Source organism: Prionailurus viverrinus, chromosome C2 (genome assembly GCF_022837055.1).
Source record: "Prionailurus viverrinus isolate Anna chromosome C2, UM_Priviv_1.0, whole genome shotgun sequence".
NCBI classification, from domain to species: domain Eukaryota; kingdom Metazoa; phylum Chordata; class Mammalia; order Carnivora; family Felidae; genus Prionailurus; species Prionailurus viverrinus.
In genome coordinates this window covers 103,846,365-103,871,576 of record NC_062569.1, presented here as the reverse complement: position 1 = coordinate 103,871,576, position 25,212 = coordinate 103,846,365, and the positions used below count along the sequence as shown (strand labels likewise).

Sequence of the window (25,212 nt, the reverse complement as noted above, 5' to 3'; positions counted from 1 at the left end):
TGGGGACACTGCCCAAATAATCCAGTTCTGTTTCAAGAGGCGGATTAATTTAGGTGTGGAAGGAAATGTACACAAGTTCTATTTTGAACTGATATGGAGACCATCCTTCAGTCTAATCATCATGTTCTAACCTTCAGAGAGAGTACTAATGTATAAACAGAAAAGCAACAATTCTTCGTCTACAATCTTTATGGACATCTCCAAGGGACTTAAGTGATATATTCACAGGCTGATACCAATTATAATATATAATTGAATATATATTCAAATATAATGAAATCAATAGCATGTACATGGGAGAATTTCATTTCTTCTCCACTGGAAGTTTTGCCTCCACTGAAAGTCAGAAAAGGCATTCTCCCAGCCACTTTATTCCCACCTTCCCTAGATCAGCCTTGTCACAAGGTTTGAAGGAAACTTCCCTTCTGTGTCTGGCTGATTCCCATTATAGATTATTTTCAGTACACTGGAAAAATCAAAGCTCTTGGAAACAATCTCCAGAAGATCCTGATCTTCTTCCGTGCCATTGATAAATTCTTCTAAAGTCAGTTCTCCTAGAAAATAATAAATGAACAATTAACAAGAGGCTTTGTCCATACCAATCACTGGTATATACAATATATTCCCTGATATTTTTATTGATATTCTTCTGATATCCTTTCACCTTGACCAGACTCTAAAGTCTTCGAATATCCTTATATAGCAAAGCATTCAATGGTAGGATTGCCATTGAAAATCAAGATGACAAATACAATCTATTTTTATTTTAAGTTGAGAATCATCAGCAATGCACCTATGTTCACATACATGCGTATGTCTCTACACGGTATTGATTATTTGACCTTTAATCATGAAGATATGACCAAGTGATAGGAGTATGGATACTGCAGATTTCTAAGTTCAGGAGGAAATGACTGTGTGCAAGGCTGTTTTCAACATTCTTCTCTCGGAGGAAATAATTGCAGGGACCGTCCACAGCTGTGAGGAAGGGTAAACATTTATTCATTCCACATACAATTATTGGTCAGCAGGTTTCTTTTCAGATTTTTGGTTCCTAATTTCATCACTTCGGCATAAGCCAAAGTCTCATGCTGGTCAGTCCAGTGTTATCAAACCATCACCATAGAACTGTGTGCCCTGGCCACCCTGTTTTGCCCCTACCCTCATCCTACAAGACAACTTTTCAACATTTTGGGGGAGATGGGAGGGGTTCTCTGTTGACTCATTTGGACTATAATTATAAATTTAATGTTACACGCTGGATAGCTAATTTATGCAAGCATAACCCTCATGCCCCTGTTAATCACTATCTTGAAATATAGAGATCCTGTCCTCCCTCTGCATTCCCATCAAGCAGAACGTGCAGTGAAAAGTGTTGTTTGGTGTTCAAGGTCAGGGTCTCTGAGGCTGGCCAACCTGGAGTGTCTCCCTTATAACAAAGAGTGTCTGGGTGGCAGACCTTGATTTCCTTGGAAGTGCTGTCCATGAAAGGAGAAGGGCTTCTCATAGTTCCTGGGTTGAGTTGCTAGGATATAAAACTTGCTGCACAAAGATGCCAGCAGCAGCTGCTCTGTCCAGTTGGCTGCTCCTGGCCTCCCTGTATGTCAGCTCCCCCAATAAAGCAATATAGGTTACTAGTGTGGAAGAGAGAAAAGATGGAATTTCTTTAAAAAAATTTTTTTAATTGAGATATAATTGACATATAATATTGTGTCTTTGGGTCTTTCCTTTGGCCTCAGCAGACCACCATCCACCCTAGGCTTCAAGTCTGCTGGGATTTGACTACACATGAGTGCATTAAAGTTGAGGGGTAGAGGGGCGCCTGGGTGGCACAGTCGGTTGAGTGTCCGACTTCAGCTCAGGTCACGATCTCGCGGTCCGTGAGTTCGAGCCCCACGTCGGGCTCTGGGCTGATGGCTCGGAGCCTGGAACCTGCTTCCGATTCTGTGTCTTCCTCTCTCTCTGCCCCTTCCCCGTTCATGCTCTGTCTCTCTCTGTCTCAAAAATAAATAAATGTTAAAAAAAATAATTAAAAAAATAAATAAATAAAAAATAAAGTTGAGGGGTAGAGATGTAGTTCTTGATCTCAAAGATATTCTATCAAATCAGGTTTGTGGCTAGGTAGAAGGCCAGCCAAAGATAAATCAAGAACATTTGGTAAATAGAGAATGGGTACCTGAGGCAGAAAGGCAACGGGAACTGAAGTTAGATGTTATACTGTACCTGTACTTTTTAGTGGACAAAGTCAAATATCCAAAATACCACAATAGTGAATCAAATATAAATAAGGATGAATTATCACATTCTCATAAGATACCTTTTGGTCTCAATGGCAAAATTCTAAAACACGTCTTCTACAGGGAAACTGAATCTTTGTTCCTTATGTTTTCCTTATGCCAAAGAAGTTTCTACAAAACCCACAGGGTAGGAAGGGAGTCATCTATGTCTCACAGGTAAAGTATAGTCATGGAATAAACCAAAGTTAAGTAGAGAAAACTGAAAATAAGGAGTCGTAGTGTGTGGCTGGGGAGGGTCACATGGGTGCAGAGCGGTGAGTCATGGGAACCATAAATAACAACAACAAAACAACCCCGATTTTGGCAAAGAGAAATCACAGCTGCTAAATTACCAGTGCAATTTTTTTTTTTCAATTTCTAGGGGCTTAGCAGAAGCAAGAGAAGTGAGAGTGGGGATGGGGTAGTGAAGTGCTTTTGTTTTTGTTTTTGTTTTTTTAATGTTCATTTATTTTGAGAGGAGGGGAGGGGGCAGAGAGAGAGGAAAGACAGAATCCCAAGCAAGCTCCATGCTGTCAGAGCTCCATGCAGAGCCCAAAGCAGGACTTGATCCCAGGGAAACCAGGAGATCATGACCTGAGCCAAAATCAAGAGGCAGACACTTAACCCACTGAGCCACCCAGGCTCCCCAAGTGAAGTGGGTTTTGATCGCTCAGTTATAACATTTGTCCATTGTCACCACTGCTGGTGGAAAGAGTCATGTCTGAGGGTGTGGAGGGTATAGACATCATGTCAGGTGAAAAGCAACTCAGATTACTTACTGGTGTGGAAAAGAAATAAAAGATGGAGTTTCTTAAAAAACTCTTTTAATTGAGATATAATTGATATATAACATTGTGTCAGTTTAGAGCATACAACATAATGACTTGATACATATAATATTATGAAATCCTCGCCTTGAGTTTAAACATCCATCACCTCACACAGTTGCACTTTATATTTTTTTTCCTGTGATGAGAACTTTTAAGTTCTACTCTCTTAGCAACTTAGAAGATGGAACTCTTCCGTGATGCTTTTTCTACTTTTCTCAAAACATGTGTGACCTCTGCATATTCATTTTTCTCACGTTACCTAACCACTTACCATAAAAAATTTCTTTTGGAAATGAAGCCAACTTCTACCTATAGCAACTTATGTTTACTATTTCTATCTAAAGTACTTTGAAGTTTTCCTCACCCTTTCCCCCCAGTAATTAGCATTCATTCATTTTTCATCAGATATTTATTAAGCCCCAGCTACAACTGCCAATTCCTCCACCACACCACTGGTGACTGAGCTGCTGGAATGTGGGAGGGGTTCAGAAAACATGCTGACAAACTGCTTTTCTTTATCTGATGTTCTTAAACATTGCTTCCCAATCCTCTTTAATTTGCCTGAGGATTTATGCCCAAAGAAAATAAAAGGATGGTTTCTGAATCTCTCTAGAAAGGATTGCCTATGCCGGTCCAGAAGCTTCCCTTCAAAAAGTCTACCAGCAGAGAGGCAAAGCCAGTAAGAGGTGACTGAGCTGGAGATCACAGGACTCAGATATATGGATCTAAAACAATTTTTTGAGTTTTTATTATTTTGTTTTATATATTTATATATTATTTATTATATTATATATTATATATTTTATTATATTATAATATATAATATATAATATATTATATATTATATATAATATAATATAATTATAATATAATTATAATATAATATAATATATTATATTATAATTAATATATTATATGTAATATTTATATATTATTTTGTTTTATATATTATTTTGTTTTGAAGCTTCCCTTCAAAAAATCTACCAGCAGAGAGGCAAAGCCAGTAAGAGGTGACTGAGCTGGAGATCACAGGACTCAGATACAAGGATCTAAAACAATTTTTTGAGTTTTTATTATTTTGTTTTATATTTAAAAATACATTTCAATATTTATAGGGCATAATTCAGAAAGTACACAATTTTATTTTTGCATGTTGAAGTATACATATACTTATAATATATGTCTACATTACGTTATTTAGTAGTTTGTTGAGTTGGGGGACACATTTTCTCCTCCTGGGGACCCTGAAGGTCAATGCTCTTCCATCACTCACTACCAATTTCAGCAGCTTCATTGATGATGAATATTTTCCTTAGTCTTGTTTTTGCAGAGTGGTTATCTTATTGATATTCCTGGGTCCTGTATTTATTTGCATGAATGTCTTATATTATCTTTCATAACAAAACAAAAAATGACCTCCTATCCCCACCCCCAAAGAAAGCCGAAATTTACAATGCATGCACACGTTAGCATTTTTGCTCTAAAGAAGTCAGCTGATATTGAAAGAAACCAGCCCATGTAAAAGACTTTTCTTTTTTCAACTCTTTTAAATTAGAACTTGACGAAAAATCGTGGTGGGGCTGGGAAATTAGCCAAGATGGGAATGGGAGTCTCAGGAGATGAGAATAGCCAGATTTTCAAGGGCGGATGCCAGTGAAGACATTAAACGACACAGTTTTGTATTCATTAGCAAGGTGGCACTAGAGGCATTTAGCAGCATTTTATAGCAGAGTTAAGAGCAGCAGTTTCTTCTTTTCTATGAGAAAACCTGATTCCCTCTTACCTCCCGGTAGTTCCGTTTCCAGTTTGAGTCGCTGTGTCTCTCATGGCTTTCCACAATGTGCCAGTCGAAAACATTGGTCCTTCTGGTTAATTGCTCAATAAGATGTCTTCCTGTTTTCTGTTACCTCAAGTATCAACCCAATAATCACCTCTTTCGTTTCCTCTTTGGCCTTGTTCTCTTTTCACTTTCATGGTTGATTATTACGAACGCCTTAAAGTCTCTCCTGCCCCTGTGCTATTTGGCGCTATGTTAAACTTGCCTGGTACACTTTCTGCACTTAATGTTGTGAACAGCATCTATAAATCTTCCTAAATCATGTCAAGAACGACTCCTAAGCAGCACATGGTAGAATGCGGATTGCCATTCTTCCTGCAGGAAAGGGTGCAGAATTCCATGCTTAATCATTTATTCTGACTTAGTCTTGCTGTCCTGCCTGTTCATTCTTCAATAATATTGAATGTTGAGCTTCAATTTTCTGTCTTTGTGATTCTTTTCAAGTTTTCCTTCCTGATGCTTTTATTTGTAATATAAAAATAAAAACAGCTTGTTGAATTATTATAATAATACATGCTCATGATATAAATTTAAACAATACAAAAAGTTCAATGAAATGAAACAATCCCCTGTAACCTCTTTCTGGCCCCCAGTTTCACTTTCCATTGGTAATTAACTTCTCTTAGTCAATTGCATTTATATTTTTTGAAGTAGCAACGCATATGCACATGTATGTTAATTTCCAAAATAGTCTAGACAACTCTCTTCCTGTAGGAAGATAGCAATGCATGCTGTGTTTGTTTCTTCTTTATTTCTTCCTGTGCTTTTTGCATGACATCTTCTTACCAGACATTCATTCATTTCACAACTATTCATAGAGCACCTACTGTGTGCCAGGAAGTATGAGCATGCAAGACCTACCAAAGTACATAAAACAGAAATAGTTCTTGCCCTCATGGAGTTTGTAGATTCTCATCTTTTTATTTTCTTGGTATTTATCCTATGCCTCTATTTTGATTAATCTTCTGCCTCCGATTTGCTAACTACCTTGATGATAATGATGTATAGAATACTTCATAGCTGTTGTGTGTTTTTCTGTCCCAATAGATTTGGTGTCAGTTATTCTTTTGTAATCAATTTGCAGTCAAACTGGGATTTTCATACATGTTCTTGAAGGTTTTTTTGCTTGTATCTTGGTGTGGTGTGATCTTCAGTTTCAACATTCACTGGATTATCAGATAACAATAGCGTACTTGCTTTTCCTTTTGAAAAATTAAAGAAAATATATGTCGGCACATAGTCAACATTATTCTGATATACTTGATTGACCTTCTTTACTTCTACCAACAATGATGTTTTGATAACGATGACAATAAACAATTTTAAAAACTCTTATTTGAGGTATATATGCTTAGGTTTGTACAAACAAGAATAGATAATCTCCCCTGTGGTGCTTACTCTCCTTTTATGTGTGAATAAAACACTTTATTTTCCTCTGTCAAATACTGGCAAAATCCTTTTACGCTTCTGCAAATATCAACCTTCTATGTCTTCATTACATTCTCTTCCTTGCCTTCTGGTGCTCTGAGCTGTCTTTCTCCAACAGTACAATTTTAGCCTCCTTTTCTTGACATAGGGAATGACCCAGCTGTCTCTTGATGAGATGATGCAACAACCTCCAATAATTTGCATATGAAAGAAAATTTTATCAGTTTCAGTCCTGTATATGCATTTGCCAAGAAACAGTGGTTCATTGTTCTTCCAAAATGTAGCCTGTTTATTTAATATCTTCATTGTAAAAGGCAATGATATATGTTTTTTCCCCTTAAAGACAAGTTGTTATCAGAGGAAATGATTTGTGTGATTAGTTCCATAAGCTATTCCAGAAACCATAATGTATTATCTCTCTTTTGATATATTCTTCTAGGTCAAAGAGTCCATTTCCCCGACTGCAGATAACCTCAGTTATTGCCCAAGAAAACACCTCCACTCTTCCAGATTTGCATCCTTCACCTCCATCTTTCTTTTTCTGGGCTCTTGCCATAACATCCCCCATTTTACTGATAACTTATACTTTGTTTTTTAAGAAACTGCTTAGGTAATAAATAAAGAGTCCTGAATCATTTTCTTGTTTTCTGGAACACGCTATTTGTTCCCTCAAACTAATAAGAAACCAAGACCCTTCTTAAGGATACCACAACCCTCATACTTCTCCAGGAGAGGTCACCTTTCCTATTCCGTGGCTTCCACCACTAGAAGCAGGATTCAGACATATTTTCAACATTCATGACCTGCCCTTTTGAAATTCATTGTATTACTAAGTCTTAAACATTCACAGTGTCCTATCTCCTTCCAGGACCCTCGTCCTTCGGTCAACAATTTCGGCCCCAGGCTGAAATGGTTTATCATCTCTATGCCAACCCCTACTATACCCCCTCACCTCTGAGATTAAAAATTAAAACAGAACAAACCTACAGCATTTTTCCTGTTTGGTGATCAGGATGTTCAGTTGCATATTCCACATAAGGTTTTCACTGGCCTCTTAAGATCTTCCACTCTCCATTTCTCTGGTCCTTTTCTACCTTCACTTAGTTTCCTTGTCAACTCTGGTTAGTCTGAATCTGTTTTTTACAAGCTTTCACATGAACTGACTTATTTTATCCTTCATCTTTATAGACCCAAATATGAGTAGCTACAACCAAATGGCTCTGATCTTGGTAAACTAGAAAATGAGCATACTGACTTGAAATTGAGGTGAGGCAGACTAGGACTGGGTCCTTATGAGGGAGATTGATGCTACTGATACATTTCCAAAGTATTTTTCTGAGAATTATACTCTCGTCCAGTTGTTGGGCTCATTCATAATGGCGATTTCATTTAAACTCCCTTCCAGCCTACTCACCACCGCATCCTGCCAGACACAGTAGACCAGTGCAAACTGCCACACACAACATGGGTGTCTACTGCCCTCTCGTGTCCATTATAGGAAGTGACCCATGGCGGGCATGTTGGTCCTGTGGAAAAAATTCCTTTGGATTGATGACAACCATGGCTAGAGTCCCAGTGCCTCATATCTATCCTCCTTTTCCCCCTTAAATCACTTAGGAACATCATATTGTCCACCATGTCAAACTCTCTGTTTTCAAGGAACACCCTTAGCTATGCCGCCTCAATCTCCGATCAATATGCTCCCCTACCAGTTTACCGAGATCAATGCCATTTGGTGTAAGCACTCCCCCTTCTCCTGGAATGCCTGTGTCTTCCATTTCACTCAGCCTCTGAAGAAGAAGTGCACCTTCTCGGAGCTGAAGAGTAACCCAGATTTTAGGGTAGCAATAGCAGATGGAGAAATGAGCAGAAACAGTGGAAATGTAGAAAAGGTACAAAGAACAGAAATGAAGGCATGTACACACAACTCTTCCCAGAAATGTGTCATCACAGGAAAGGAAAAAATCTGATAGAAGAAAATCACACAATCGAAGAAATGATTTTTGTAGTATGGGAAACGTGGGTTTGTTTGCAAGTTGATGAAACACCTCCAGTAGAAAGGAATAATTACTAGAACATATCCCAGAGTAAACAGCAGAGTCCTTCATATCATATTCTCCCACTTTTCTTTCCTTGTTTCTCCCTTTACTCTTGTTCATATATCCCAAAATGTCAAGCACCATGAACTGATTATACGTAGTCAATAGACATTTAATCAATGAATTGTACTGACTGGAGAACACTGGACTGGGCAAATTATGAAGCCCAGCTAGGGTTTTCTTGAAAGGTTCATGCTTTTGCCTAAATGGCATTCCAACTCACCCCACCACCTCCTACTTTGTAAAAAAAAAAAAGTGAGCCCGAGGAGAGTAAAATAGCCTTACCATCATTGTTTTTATCGATCTTATGAAACACCAGGTTGGTAAATTCTTCAGGACTCAGGGTTTGTTGGCCATTGAGGGCTTGCACAGCCTGCAAAAAGAAATTAAATCACTGAGCTCAACTTTGCTGGAAGCAAATACATTTTGTGACATTTCTACCCCAATATGACACAATTTTGGGATATGTTCATGTCATATTTGTTGTCCAACCTGTTCTAGTTGGTAAAAATAAATAAAAATATTATATGTCAGTTCTGGGTAATGAGGCTTAGAAATTTAATTAACTGAATACAAACTGAAGTTTGATATTATACAGCACAAAGGGATCTATTCAACATATTAGGTAGCAAAGGATACAAAAAGCTTATAGGGAAAAACATTGAAGTGGCCACTGTCATAAGAATTCTGGACGCAGAAAACAATGTTCTCAACTTCAGACCAATCATCATTAATCTTATAGAAGAACATAAAAAGATATTCTGTAAGCATCTAAGGCTTCTCCTCCAGCTTCTGACACTGGCACCTCTGGTCCTTTTTGCCCTTTTCTAGAATGATTGACTGGGAAGACAGATCTGTATGCCTTGGAAGGACACTGAATTTCTCTCACACCCTGCCAGCACCTTTTCATCATAAAGGCTGTCAGGGAACCCAGGGAAAATGACATTTCCAGCTTCCCTAGAGGGAAAATTTAACCACTCTTTCCCTCTCCCCCACTGCCAGGTGATTAAATTAAGCAACCAATATTTGATGTGGAAATTCATAATAAAATGGAAGAGAGATAGAGAAAGAAAAAGTTATCTGGGAATTTGAACATAACTACCTTGATTGAACATAAAGGGATCTTTAGAAGAACCACTGGCATCATATTTTAATTGAGGGCCTGGTCTGAAATAGGACCATCTCTTCTGCTGCTTTGCAAGCATTATCAATGCTTAATTTGGGATTAGTCCCAGCAAACAGCAGTACAACACCACTCCTGGCCTCAGCTAGTGAGGTCTCACAATTAGATAGAGGGTAATGCTTAGAATAATGGTTACATACATATAGCATCCAATTAGATAAATATTTTTAGGGTTTCTCAGTGTCTTGGCAGAGGTCCCAAAAGCCTAAAAGTTTGTCTAGGCATCCAGTACTCCCACAGCAGAAGGGATATGAGACCACATGTAGAAGTCATAATAAAAGATTATGAAATATCTAGGATTTGTCTGTGACCCATCTCTGGGAAATAGAAGTGAGACTGAAGGATTGACTGGAAGGGTGATGAAGCCTGGAGGGATACATGTGCCCTGTGTTTTCCCTCTTCTTCGTACAGGAGAAGCATGGTGGGGGGGATGGGCAGGGAGGCGTGGTTTGTTTCCTTCTTTCTTCCCTCATTTAGCATATCTGCACTTTCTCCTCCATTTTGCTCAGCCCATTTCTGACCACTCTCTGAGTGGGAGGGGAGGAGGTAGGAGAGAAGGGGGAACAGGACAGTCTGACTTGGCAGGCACCCTCACTCCCAGTTATTTAGTGTCAGAGCTCTCTGGATGACAGATGTTTAAAATCCCCTCTTTGAGACCATGCCTCCCTTTTATTACTGACACTCTCGTACACATCCCTAGACGTGGATCATGCATTTTGATTCCAGCTGACCCCTCAAGGCTCCTTCTACAAGCTCTAGGTCTGCCCAACCGCTATTTCAGAGTAGACAATTCTTTCCTGTTCAGGATTGTGCTGTGCATTGTAGAACGTTTCACAGCAGTCCTGGTCACTAAACAATAGGTAGCAGTAGCACCACACACGCACTCCTCCACTCCCCAGCTGACAACCAAAACGTCTCCAAACATAGCCAGGTGTCCCCTGGGGGAGGGGTGCAACGTGTTCCTGGTTGTGACTCACTCTCTGCTTCTACCTCCAGCTCCCTCCTCTTCTGAGATGCCCTCACTTCTCCAAGTGGCTCCGCTGGACAAGATCCAAGGCAACTCTTTCAGCTTCCTCCCCATGTCTGATCCATGAAAAAACCTTCGCCCCCACATATTCTGAGCATAAGATTCTTCCTCAACTTTACCCCTCTACTCTGCTGCCATGGTCTGCTTCATTAGATTTCTCAGACTCAAATATTGGAACACTGTGCTCCCCAAACGTCAGTGGTTTCCTTAAATCCCCATGCTATTGACCTGAGGGCTTTACCCAAGAAAATCCTCTCTAATAGCCCTTCTTAAACATCCTCCTGACCATTTTATGCCTTTGAAGTGAAATTAAGATGTAACTACTTCCTTTGTAAGTTTTGCCTATAATCTAGTACTTCCTTTGGATCTTTTGATGGCTGGGCTGTATTTTATTTTAACATCCTGTTATCATGTGTCAAGAGAATTTACATTAAACAGTATGTATTCTTTACTGGATTGTTTTCACTTGCCACCATATAGGCCAATCATTTTGTATAAGTACCTATTCCATTGCATCAATTTATTTAAAATGTTTTCTCTTTTAGGTCATTCATTTTTAGTATTTTACGTGACTCTGTGATGTAAATCATAGAACCTTTATCTTTGATGACGTTAATGATTGTTTTCCTGACCAAAAATGTTGGCTCTAAAATGGAGCTACACGTTTAGCCTCTTGATGCAGATTATCAAATCTCCAGGAATGTTATCTCCATTTATACCCCCTCCACAATGTGTAAGGGCACTCTTCTTAGAGTGCCCTTGCCAGAATTCCACCTTATTGTTGTTAATCTTTATTAATTTAATTGGAGACAAATAGTGTCAATTATTAAATGAATTTCTGCTCTGTGCTTTTATGTTTCCCTCTTTTCTTTTTGTTCTCTTTCTAAACACTTCAAAGAAAACCTCAGTTCTCTGCTTAATATTCCTCTTTTCTTTACTCACTAACATAAGTTGTACATTTTAACTAATAAAAATCTGTGCAAAAATTTCCATAAGATTTGGACAAAAACATTCATATACTATTGTTCCTCCTAATTCTTTTGAGAATCCAATGACCCTTTCCCTCCCCTCAAAAGTTGATAACATACAGGAAAAACGTTGCCCTTAATGTCATAGTCTTCAAGGATTTCCAAAGGCCATAGATCCATAGATCCCAGGATACGAACCCTTGCTTTGAATACTGTTTGGATATTCCCCCAATATTTGTATGCTATATTATATATTTAATGTTATTAAAATAAATTTGAGTATGTTTAAGAGGATGTTTTAAAATTTACATGGGGTTGGGCATTCTCTAGGGAATATTTTAGATTGCTAATTTTGTGTTGTAACATGTCATATATATGCAGAATTTCTGAATTTTCATGCTTACAAAGTTCAGTTACAAAGTGTATCTTAGTACTTTTTTGTGAATTATCTGTGAGATTAAAGTGAAAGCAATGTTAGTATTATCATACTCTTGAATTCTTTCCATATGTTCATTGACTCTACATTTGCTAAACAGTTTTAAGTATTAACAGCTTTGTCCATTTATTGAGGTGTTTGATTATAATTGTAGTTCTACCTACTTATTTTTTTTTTGCATTTTTGATAATATTTATACTATGTATTATAACACAGTAACTTAACTCCTTCATCTATAAATGAAATAATTTGGACCAGATCACTTCTAAGACCTCTGATTCCAATTCTGACTCTGTGTTACAAATTCCGTATATTGCATTCATAATGTGTATTTTACTTCACATTCTCATTTAGGTACAGTGTCCTTCTTAATCATCTAATACTCTAGAATCCATTTCATGTCATCCCATGATAATAAGTATTTCCACTTCCTTGGTGGAAGGGGGTGAGATTTATAAAGGGACTCATTGAACTTTACAGCTGGAAAGGGCCTGAGATCCTTGAGGTACTTTTTAGAAATACTTTAGTCCAGCCCTCAGAAAGATTAGTCCTCAGGTACCTTTGTTCTTAGCCCTTGGCTTTTGCTATATAACCGTCCGGTATTTCAGCTGCTCCTCGCACAACTTTCTGCACCGAGGCAGACAAAAAGACAAGTTGTTTTAGAACATCATGTTTATTCATTTTTCATCTCAATACTCTGCTAAAATATGTGAATTTGAACACCGACAAGATAATGCTGGTTTGCAGGTGCACACTCAGTAATCGATAGCATAGTGAAACTTACATGGCTCCAGCAGTTCCAAATGTATATCCCAAAATTCACCAACCACATAGATAGTTGTCGCCAGCTCCACAGGAAGGAAAATTACATTAACTATACAATGTCCTAAGATTACTTCACCACTTCACTTACCATGAAGATATTCAGTAGTTCCTTTTTGTCAATAGAACCGTTTCCATCAGCATCATACAGCTTAAAATACCATTTTAATTTCTGCTCCATTTTTCCTCGTACAACAAGATTTATAGCAGCAATAAACTCTAAAAAGTCGATAAATCCATCCTATAGAAAGCAAGGACAGAAAGGGACGTAAACATTTAAGAGAAACAATTGTCTTTTATTTGAGAAATCATGGTTCACGAGCAGGACCATTAGCACAAATTAATATAACCCAGAAGATTTCACCATAGAACTTTTCCCTGGCATTTCATTAACAAAACAAACAAATAAACAAAGAAAAGCATGGGAAATGTGTATAGAAACAAGTTTAAATATATAGGCAAGTGTGTTTTTAGAGAAAATATCTACTTCTTATGCCAAAAAAGAAACAAGATTCTGGCCTGACCCTGACGGAAGGCTGTGTCCTCACCATTGGACATCCTACAGTAGCTGTCTTCTCCTGAGTATCTTCAGGTTTTGTCCCCCACTTAGAGAGAAGACCAGGTACCAATTTCTAATATAAGGGGAAAAACCAGCTAGATAAATTCTGTACTCCTTTTTAGAGAGCCCGGTTGATTTTTTTGGAATGCTGAATTCCAGGATTCCTTTTAAGTAAGTCGTTTTCAGTATGAATCAAAATGTACGAGCCTCTTCTCTGTAAAGGTTTTGCCATATTAGTCGATCTTAGAAAAGACTGTTTAAGGCTTTCAAGCTTAGGCAGTTCCCTTCAGCCTGTTTTAAATTGGTAAAACACTCTCAATTGATACAGAAATAGTCCTTGTCATTCTTAAGAATCATACCCTTCAAACCTTGCTCAGCCAAATGCTCAACTATCTTAAGAAAAGTGACCAGCTCTAGGGAGGTGCGTGACCCACTCTCTGCTATCTTCCCCTGGGAATTCAGATGCCAAAAGTAGTATATTCAGCCCAAGGAAACATGCTGTCAGCTGCATTCTCCTTGGAATTTTGGATTGTAGAGTCCTATTTACAAAACAGGATGTGACATAAAGTACTCCTTCCCCTTAGAAGAAAGAGCATGAGACTTAGCAGACTATAAAATGGTATGTGTTTGCTTCGAGGAGCAAGCTTTTGTATCTAGTATATAAGAAAAGCAATTGAAAACTCACCCGTAGTTCTGGATCTGAAACAAAGCCTTCTTGCCTGATTAAAGGCTTTTTGTTGGTTGGTTGGCTGGTTGGTTGGTTGGCTTGGTTTTTTAAAGACTACTACAGCACCTCAAATACTGAAAGCCAATGTGCTAATGACTATAGCATTGTCTTCAAAATGTATTATTGAAAATTTTTTTTCTACCCTGTTGATGTTTTACCTATATAGTCAGAAAAATACAATAAAAATATTTAAAAATTTTACTTCATGTGGGTAATAGATTTTTACATTTTACAACTTAGGTAACTTCACCCCATCAATAACTTTAATACTTCTTACAAGCAACAAGACTTCTGCTAACAGTCTGGAGTCTGGTTGAATGGATCTCCTCAAGGAAATGTGCTCAAGGATACAAAACATAGGTGGTTTTGCCTTTTCTCTATCTGCCTTTCCTACTGCTGTTACCGCTTCACCATATTAACCCCTAACATAGTCATGGCTGAGACAAGGGAATTATGTTATCATAGAGTTGAAATTTATTTAAGAGGACAAGATATCTTCAGATTTGGCAGGACATGACCATTATTTTTCAGTGTCAAGACAGGCAGGGATGGAGAATATGAGTTGGGTGGTCAGTATTCAACCAGGGGCACATTGGCTCCCAGGTCTTCCTCCTGTGTCTCTAGGACTGACCAATCAATACTTCCCTGGGTAGTTCTTATGTGTGTTTGCCAAAAAGTTACAGAAACATCATCCCTGAGAAGACTGAGCTGGCTTGCTATAAATATAAAGTTGATCTTTCAGTGTTTCCATAAAAACCTTATATTCCATGATGGTTTGTTTCACTTTTTGAGTCCTGCTTCAGGATCATAGTTTTTGGCATCACTTGCGTGATGAATGGCAACAGATTAGACTGAGCAATGCTGCCTTTAGAACATTTGGTGTTTTCTGATTAGGCACAGTGGGCAGGTGACCCTAACTCCTTCCAATCCTGGTCCTGGAAGCTCTGAACAAACTCTATCAGGAGGTGAGCATAAATATTTTCATTGTAAGGCTTTAAAATGGACAATCTGTTTAATCGACTGCCAAAGGTGAGGATGGGTAAGGAAGCCTTTCTACTTAGACAAGTGCAGCCTTTTCCAAAATCTCCTGCAAGCAATACATCTTCTGTTCTCACTTCAGCATTCCGTTATATAGTCAAATTCTTAACGAACCACTCTTTCCGAACCAGCATTCCATCATATAGTCAAATTCTTAACGAACCACAGCCAACTCTTCTTTCCAATTATTTTTCTGGTAAGATTTTGTAGAAATTCGCATTGGTGAGACAACTCCGGTGAATGTGATTTAATGGCTTGTGTTAGTGTTGGGGAGGGTTTTAAGTAATGCTTATTCTGTAAATTGGTAGATAAAGTAATTATTGCCTTCAGTTAACCTATAGATTTTAAACACGGGAGAGGGGGATAAGAGCCACAGAGGTGAGATGTTCCTGTAAATGTGACCAGGAAAAATGCAAAAGAGAATGCCCAAAGACTTTTCTTTGACATGATCCAAAGGAACATTGTTAAGTTCATATTTCTGTATTTGAGCTACTGGAGCCCTCGTGGCACACAGAACTGTCTGGAAATGTTTGACACTGATTGACCTTGTGCCTGAGTAGGGTTCATAAACTCCCTGCATCAGAATCACATAAGGACAATGAAATATGCAGATTCCTAGAACCCAACCCCAAACAACAGCATCAAAACTACTTGGGATGGTGTCCAAGAGTCTGCATTTAAAATGCTCCCCAGGTGAGTCTCATGTATCCTAAGATTTGGGAAATATGGATCTAAGCTGTTTTTCTTATAGATGTCTTCCTTCGTAGGCAATGTTTTCATCTAGGTATCTGCCCAAGTGGCTGCTTTAATTATGACTTCTTCTCACTTGAGTTTCTGTAACCTTATTAAGACTAATGAGAAAAAATATGACCCACATGGTTCAGTCTCAGAATAATGACACAGGCCTACAAATACAGTCCAGCAATCAAAAATTAATTGAAAGGGGCGCCTGGGTGGCGCAGTCGGTTAAGCGTCCGACTTCAGCCAGGTCATGATCTCGCGGTCCGGGAGTTCGAGCCCCGCGTCGGGCTCTGGGCTGATGGCTCGGAGCCTGGAGCCAGTTTCCGATTCTGTGTCTCCCTCTCTCTGCCCCTCCCCCGTTCGTGCTCTGTCTCTCTCTGTCCCACAAATAAATTAACGTTGAAAAAAATTAAAAAAAAAAAAAATTAATTGAAAATAACAGCAAGTCTTTACTTTGATTTCTGGAAAAAATACAAGTTGCAAGAAATTTATGGATTTCTTCCAACACCCTCTTCCTCTCCCTTGTGCTCCCCGCACATAGCCCCTGATGCTCAACCTTCAGCAATTCCCCACTGCCCCCCTCCTTCACAGCAGCCTGACCATGAGAACGCACCAGCCCTTCACTCCACCACCTTGTCTCCTAACTCTGTATCCCAAATCCTAAAACATTAGTTTGGTGACGGCTGGATCCTCCTTCAAGGTTGAGGGTGGGGAAGAAATTGGGCACACACAAAGCCATTTTCAGGAACCTCAGAAAAGGAGAGTTTGGGAGGATGTCTACAAAAATAATTTTAATTCCAACACATTTATAGACGTATACACTATGTTCTTAGGATGGAGTGGATTACACGGAAGAGTTAAATGGGGCCAAGATACGGAAGCATGACTGTTTCTCAGTCTCCAAAGGGAGTTTGGTCCGTTGATAGGTTACAAATCATTTTGTAGAGGTGGGTTAAAACAAGAAAGAGAAAAAAAATATATGGAGACTTCAAATTCAAGCTTTCTTATAGTCTCTAAAAATGTAGGAAACTATAAGGCATACCTTTTACATCTATAAATAAAGTATAAAAATATTTAAACATTATATAAGGCTTGTTTTCTTTGTACCATCAAAGAGATGAAACTAGAAGTCTAATATAATAAAAAAAAATAAGGAAAACAAAATCTATAGTGTTCCGTCCAACAGAAAATCCACCAGTGGAATACATGGTCTCCAGCAATATTCACAACCTGCCGTAAGTCACAGTTGCTTTCAGGATATGATCAATTTGAAATGCAGATAGAAAGTTAAATTATAAAACTTACATGCATATGAAAAAATTATTTTCTTATTTATTACTAAGTATAAAAGCTATAAAATCTACTATATATATACAATGTTCCAAGCACTGTGCTAGTCACTTTCCAAGCATCCTCTCTAATTCTAATAGCAACCTGACAGGTAGCCCTACTATTCCTACTTTCCAGAGGAGAAAGCGGATTTTCAGACATGCTAAATAAACTACTTAAATAACAAAGTTAGGTTGTAGGTGGATCCAGGATTTAAATTCAGTCAGCCTTCCTCTAAGGCTTTTGTTCTTTGTATCACCCAGTATTTATTGCCCTCAAATGCATTACAACTGAATTCTCCTTCTGGAAGAGGTATCCATACAGATGGTACACATTCAGCACAGTGTGTTGTTCCTGATTCACAGGTGTGAACTATTCGGTAATAGGGTCGTATAACGTAAGGTGACCTGAATGACTGAAAATGCAGCACCTTGGCACCTGTGCTCCCTTCATACATGGTACTGCCCAAGGGGCAGCTGGCCTGTGTGGTCTGAGCTGCTTAGTCTCCGGGAGACTGTGAGCCCAGAGAGCTCCTGGGGCCACCACTCCCAGGCTTTCCTCGCCTCGCTTGCATAGCCATCTGGCTCAGAGGGACAAAAGGTGTTCATTCTCCTGTTGCCTCTCCTGCTCCTTGACATTTTTGATGAACAATTCTTGTATCATTTTGGAATCCTTAGCCCCTCTCCCCGCGCAAGGGTTTAACCTCCACCACCCCATAGACCATGGCTCTCACTGCCTGTTTCCCCAGGAAATTTGCCCAGCTGCGCCTCCAGGATCTAAAGCCTACATACCGGTCCTGCGTTAGCCAACCTTGTTCTGTCTTCACCTCTGCTCTTGACTAGGACTCTATAGCATTCCTTTGCTGTGCATCTGGTCCATGCTTTGGCTCAGCACTTCCCCTCTTTGGGGCCTTACACCTGCATTGCAGCCCCGACCAATCCCTCCATTCTCCCCACTTTGTAAAATACCCAGGTAAAAATATCACTGTAGATGTCATCTGCTAGGACAGTGTGGTCCTGCCATCACTCTGTGTGCCTGAGAGACCCCAAGAAACAGATATTGAAATGTCATCTCAATATACTTCAGAGACATCTGCTTTGGAGTTTTGTCCCAGGGATGGAGCCACAAATTTATAAACTGGGTAATGTCCTTAGGGGAACTTGGCTTCATCTCGTTGATTCAAATTGTAGAATTTCAGTTCTAAAAACAGTCATTTTGCAAATAAGAAATGGACTGAACTAGTAATAATAATTATAATTATAATCAAAATGAAAATGGCAACTATTGATGTTGATGTAATACTTGCTAGACACACAGGGCCAGGCATTGTGCTTCGCACATCTGAGCTCATTTAACCCAAACAAGGTCCCAAACGGCATTAACCAATAAGCACAGCATCCTGGGTTCAAGTAACACCAAGATCGCAGAAATATAAACTGTTATTACAACAACTAGGTATCAGACCCCATTTGTACCCTAGTGCACCCTCTTATTCAGGAAAACAAATGATCCAAGTCAAACAAAAATCCTTCAAACCATGGTCCCAAATGAAAACTATTTCCTCTGACAGCATTAACATTCTACTTTTCACAGAATCACGATCTGTGAAGAACTCCTGAATTGTCACAGCCCCTAACCTGAAGGCATTTAGATGTTTTCATTCTTTTACATGTGACACCTTCCAGTGACATTTTGCCAGCTGTGGCAAGTCAGCAGCAACATATGAATTGAAACTTCTGCCTGGAAGTGGTTACTCAGATGATCACAGTAAGGAAACCCAGAGAGTTAGTATCAGCACATCCCGTGATTGATCAATCATTGTCACTGATATTCAGTTTGCATCTTAGGAACTGCCTATATTGCCCTAGGCAATATAAGGGCCACCTCTATTATGTCAAATACATACGAATGCTTTTAAAGTACTTTCATGAATTTTTGAAATCTGTAAGAGAAATGTTGTATTCAGCATTTATGACCTAGCCCATTTTCACCTACAAACACTGACATAACAGCAAACATAGTCTCTATCAGCTACGGGATTGCTGGAATGTCCTCAAAAGAGACTCACCTCTTTAAGATGAGAAATACACTGCTGGCTTGTAGGCTGGTTCTATAACATGATCTGTATGCACATCACATGCAGTTGTCCTTGACCATGACTGTGCAAACTTCAAGGGCTCTGGGACAAAGGGCTTCTCACAATACTTACCCGACAAGCTCACAATTATTAATAGGTTTCCTGGATATCAATCAGGAAGCCCCAAACATCTGCCCCTAGCATGCAGCCAGCTCAGTGATATTTGGACGACTGTGAATTAGAAGCCAGTCTCAGGTGCCTTGGGGGAAGGCAAGACAATTGTCTGAGTTTGATCACTTCTGAATGAGCTAACTACGGAAGACCCAGCAGTGACTATAGCAATGGTAGCCTTTTGCAAGGAACTTCTTCAGGTAGCCAATATGGCTTTCCTCTTAAAAACACCTGTCACCCTAAGCAATAATGCCACAGATAAATCCAATTTTAGTATATGTGCTGCCGAAGCAAGTGCAATGCCACAGATAAATCCAGCCTTACCCTAATTCAGTCAGCTTGTGTCCTAAGAGTGTTTCCTTTCTCATGGAAGACACTCCATCCTTGTTCTTTGCTGACTAGAAGAGGTAAACAGAGGATATAGAAAGTGGTAGCACAGACAGTAGAATATATATACCTATATTACTTGCATCAAGGCTGTGTTTCTCTATTATGGTTGTAACTAGAAGAACAGAGGAACTGCTTCTGAATCAATAGTTTTGGACCCAGAGTCCACACAATACTTTCTTTTTAATAAGTATCCATGTTACAAAGCTCTTTGGTAGCAGAAATGGGCTTAGACCCCAGCTTTCTAACATTTTGACCGTGATCTTTCTGGTAGAACAGTGGTGCTCATGTCTGGCCGCACATTCAAACCACCTGGCAGTTTAAAACTAACACAACATTGTTTTGATTCAGTGGGACTTGGGTGGAGCCCCAACCACTGGTCATTTTAATAATACCCCCAGGTGCTTCTAATATGTAGCCAGATTTGAGAACTACAATTCCAACAGATTCTGTTCAAATGCATGAGTTACAACAGCTTAAGTTTAAATGCATCTCAGCAGGTACAGCTGGTTGTCTTTAACAGGTAAAATTCTGTGAGAAGCTCAGCCAAAATGCTGATGACTGATGTTATATATGAAAATACTTCGTAAATTACAAAGTGCTAAACAAGTATGAGGTGTTTTATTATCAGCAACAAATGCTTCCTGAGAGTGTCTATGTTGGTAGTTCTGAAGTAGTAGCCTTGGTCTTTCCCCTTAAGAGATTGCAGCCTCATGATTTACAATCTAATAATAGATGATCATTTGTTTCCAGTAAATGTGTCTTACGAAGAGCGGCAGTAATAGCGGTCCCCCTGCGGGCCAGACAACCTGATACAGTGTTAGAGGCTGCAGGGCAGCCTGGGGGTTAACAAACAGCAGCAAGTATTACACACGTTAAAAGCCAGGTTGCCTGCTCTAATTTTCAAGGGTTCTCACACAAAGAGAAGCTAAGGAACCAAATAACCAAAGGTCACTTCTGAATTTCCAGTAGAGCTAGGGCTCCCATGCAGGTGTCCTGGATTTAAAAGACAGTTGAAACCCTAAGGTGATTCTCATTTAATTAATTTCATTCTGTGACTGGCAATCATTAGAAGGGGCCAATGTGGCCCCAAACAGCGCAAATGATCGTCCACAGCACTTGGATCAATTAAAGAAGAGAAATGGTGGGCAGGCAACCTCTGCACCTTTAGGTACCCCCTTTCATTAGGAAATCGAATTTGAGCTTGATGCAAAGTTGAGCTACTCTTCACTGTTATCAGACCTGCAGGGGCTGACATCAGAGATACCTGCATTTAACAGATAAACATACCATTCCTCTGTGGGCTACAGTCTTCATTTCTTCAACATTTTCTCCGACGTTATTTCACATGAGCTCAGTGAGAGTGTAGGCAGGATAGGTCTTGTCTGAGTTTTAGAACTGACGACCCTGACACAGGGAGGTTATGAGCTTGGTCCAAGATGACACACAACAGTAAGGGTCAGAGTTGAGACTGGAGTCCCGCAACCCTACCTCTCCTGCAAGGGCTTCCACTGCCTGTGGTGGCCTGTGACTCATCTTACAGAAATTTGTAGAAAGGCTCATTAAAATTAGCAAGGACGGGCAGCTGGGTGGCTCAGTCGGTTAAGCATCTGACTCCTGATTTTAGCCCAGGCCATGATCTCATGGTTCATGAGTTCGAGCCCCGAGTCTGGCTCTGCACTGACAGCACAGAGTCTGTTTGGGATTCTCTCTTTCTTTCTCTTTCTGCCCGCCTCCTACTCTCACTCTAGCTCTCTCAAAATTAATAAACATTTATAGCAAGGACTTCTAATACATTGAAGCAAAGATTTGATTTGTGAACATATTTACAGGTAAACCATCACATATATTGTAATAATCATCTATTAGATCCCACAGCTTGCTATTTACCCTCACTTTTCTTTCTGTAACGGTTTAATCACCCTGTTTCTAAGAAATCATTTACATCCCTTTCCTCTTGATTCCCAGGATTTTCTGAGGTCGTGACTTTAAGTAACCTGAAAACTTATTCTGGTATTTTGTTTTATCCTAGTGATTAAATGTGTCCTCATGCTGACAACAGTTTTTCTGGCTTAAACCATCACTCCATTTGTGGTTTGAGTTATAAACCCACGAGTTCAGAGAAATCATTTTATCTCACAGACTTCGGAGTCTTACAAGGGGCAGAGCATTTTGATGTCAGAGTGGCGCTCTGGATAACATCTGGATGCCTAGATGTGGCCCAGGGTGCCTATATCTACCTTTACACCTATTTTTTAAAATTATTTTTAATGTTTACTTTTGAGAGAGAGTGCATGCGAGGGCACACAAGCAGGGGAGAGGCAGAGAGGGAGGGAGGCACAGAATCTAAAGCAGACTCTAGACTCTGAGCTGTCTGCACAGAGCCCAACACAGGGCTGAAACTCACGAACCGCAAGATCATGAGCTGAGCCAAAGTCAGAGGCTTAAGGGACGGAGCCATCCAGGCACCCCACCTTCACACCTATTACAGAGTAAGAATGTGGAATAGGAGCTAGAGGGGCTGAGGGCTGACTTTTTGCTTGGAGATTCTCCAGGCAAGTCAACCCTGGCATCTCAGTGCTCAGAGTGTCTCATTTCTCAGCTGTGATGCAAGAGTACAGAAAGTCACAACAACAGGCTATCTGTGTACAGCAAAGAGTGAGGCACCTGTGTGGTCCCCGGTTATGCTCTAGCAGTAGCCCTCTGCCTTAATTAGGTCCTCACATACGCTTCTCTCTCCTACCTCATACTTTAATTGAGCTGTTCCTTTTATTGAAATTCTCAATTCCAAAGGTGGAATACCATTGAAATTTAGGGTGTAGCCCTTGGAATCAGACTGCCAGCATTCCAAGTCTGCTGGTAGTTTCAGGCAAGTTACTAAACCTCTCTGTGCCTCAGTCTCCTCATCAGTAAACTGGGACTGTTAAAAATAGTACATGCTTACATATTATTGTTGTGAGGATTCTAATAAATATGAAGTGCTTTAACCATGACTAGTACAGAAATATTCAGTTAAGTGTTAGCATTTATTAGTAATAATTCAAGTTCTTTACCTCTTTCGAGGTCCCAAAGTGCCTCAACTTCTCCAAAAAGCCTTTCCTAACTCTGTAGTTTAGTTTTCATTTCATCTTCAGATCCCAGTAAATGTACCTTGAACAGCACAGCCCTGCTATAGTTTATTATACTGCTCTATTTTACTCTTTGGGCATTTAGTCATAATTTTTTATCCTCAACTAGACTGTAAGCTCTTTAGGGGCACAGAACGTCATGTCTACCACCTACCTACTCACCCCCATCCCCACACCTCTCCAAAATTTGAGTGTGATTTTTCTAGATTTTTCTACCATTGACTGTCCTGCCGGGATAGCATTGAAGAGTTCCCCAGACCTTCTATCCAGCCTGCCCATCTAGAAAGATGCTGGACCATCCGCAAATCACTGGGCAGGGTTTAGAAGCAGCCTTGTAATCTGGAGAACCATCTAGAACCCTGAAACTAAATAGTATGCTTTCCTGTCTCTCAGTCTTTGATTCTTTATTTACTACCTTTTATTATTTGAGGATACATTTGCCATCCCAGTAGATTATAGACTCCTCTGAGGACGGGACCAATTCCTATTCATATTTGTGCCTACCTTCCTTCCACCATGCCTCCAGGTGCTCAGTAAATATTTGCAAATGCTGTGAGATAATAATATAGCGTATTAAGGATGTGACTCTGCTCCTGCTAATCTCTTCTATCGTCTAGCCCTCCCACATTCAGGGAGATTTCCATTGCCTAAGAGATAAGTCACTGTAGCATAAAAGCAGAAATCCAGAGTTCATTCTTGCTCTTGAGTTTCAATAATTTAAGCTGTTTAGGATTCAGAGCATAAAATTTATGCCATAAACAAATGATTTGGAAGAATACATAATTACAGCCAGTTTCTCTAGTTTCTCCTAAGTCTACCCAAACTAAAGAGGCTCTATGAGGGCCAAGAATGGCTGCAGGTCTGGGTGACAGATGTAAGAACAGAAGCACCCGTGGTTCACTCACTGGGCTTGGGAGGAAAGGTTGCAAGGAGCATCTGTTCATACAGTCTAAGAGGCTTCCATGCCTAGGAGTACAAGGAACCTGAGAGAACCTGACCCAGGAGGCCCCGCCATGCAGACAGCAGCCTCGAGAGGCGGGCAGGAGATGATGAGAGATGTGGTCTCAGCAAATACCAGTGTGTTTAGCTGCTCCTCTGCCCTGTATTGATACCTGGAGATTTAGATGCACCCGTGGGCTTTACATGCAACCCCGGAAAGTAGAGAGAGAACACTCCTTGGTAAAATGGGGACGCAAAATATAAATTAACTTCATCATGGAAAACTAAAGTTACATTTCTTGAATGCTTGAGTGTGTGAGCTGAAATTCTTAACAGTTATACGGATAAAAAATAAATTTAAAATTTCCCTTGAGATAATTAATCTAACTGGGAACTAAGTTACACTGTGGAAGACACAGTGGCCATCCTTGGTATAAATATGGGGGGAAAAGGAGGGAAGGAGAGAGGAATGGAAAGGGAAAAAAGGGCATATATAAAAGTGAGGATACTCAAGTCGTCCCTTCTGTTATTTTATTTAATCACTCAGTAAATACTTGTAACATCTGCTTTATGCCACTAAGATAGGTGGCTGGTCTGGGGACGCATGCAGGATTTGAAGGGGATGATTCATTCGTTTTTATTCTTCATGTTTCTGCAGTGTGTTTTCACGAGATGAATTCATGCAGCACTTGTACTTAAAAAGAGAAAGGACAGGGGAAGAGCAAACTGCACATCTAGTGTGAAGAAAGCAGTGTGGCTGGAGCGCAAAGGCAGAAGAGCAGTGCCGGGTGGCTTCTTTCCTTGCCAGACTCTGCCTGGAATTGAGCACTCGTTCGGTTTTGTCTGTGTGCATAGAGACCAGAGTGCAGGTTCATGCCTCCAACAGGAAGCTGTTTCCAGGGAACTGGGCATTTTGCATCAATCTCCAGGTGAAGGACACGACGCTAAGGTGAGAATAGTGCGGCCCCTGTCCACATTCACTGCCTTTCAGGACCCAGTAGCCGGTGACATCATCATCTTCACTGTGGTTCTGTGAAAATGGGTCTGCCCCAGACCCAGCTCTAATGACCAGCCTCGCAATCAGCTTCTGCCTCAGCAGTGTTGCACTTTCCCCAGCAAATCAAGAGCACAAATGGTTAGGAAACTATTAAAGTGGCGGCAGCACAGCCAGTGCTTGGAGCCCCCACCTACCTTCAAGTTCCGCCATCCA

General features: G+C 39.9%; 1 protein-coding gene across 2 annotated transcripts in view; it reads right to left on the bottom strand.

Moving 5' to 3' along the window:
- Positions 1–384: 384 nt before the first annotated feature.
- The window catches only part of GUCA1C (guanylate cyclase activator 1C), a 32,056-nt gene continuing 7,228 nt past the window's right edge, over positions 385–25,212 (bottom strand). Inside the window, exons 2-5 of one of the 2 annotated variants that reach the window (XM_047876458.1) lie at positions 12,998–13,147; positions 8,751–8,843; positions 7,806–7,821; positions 7,069–7,085 (exon numbers count right to left, since the gene is read on the bottom strand). In XM_047876458.1, the coding sequence (XP_047732414.1) occupies positions 7,069–7,085; positions 7,806–7,821; positions 8,751–8,843; positions 12,998–13,147 (276 nt within the window). Of the gene's footprint in view, positions 555–7,068; positions 7,086–7,805; positions 7,822–8,750; positions 8,844–12,997; positions 13,148–25,212 lie in introns of those variants that run through there. The other variant, XM_047876457.1, reaches the window with a different exon arrangement.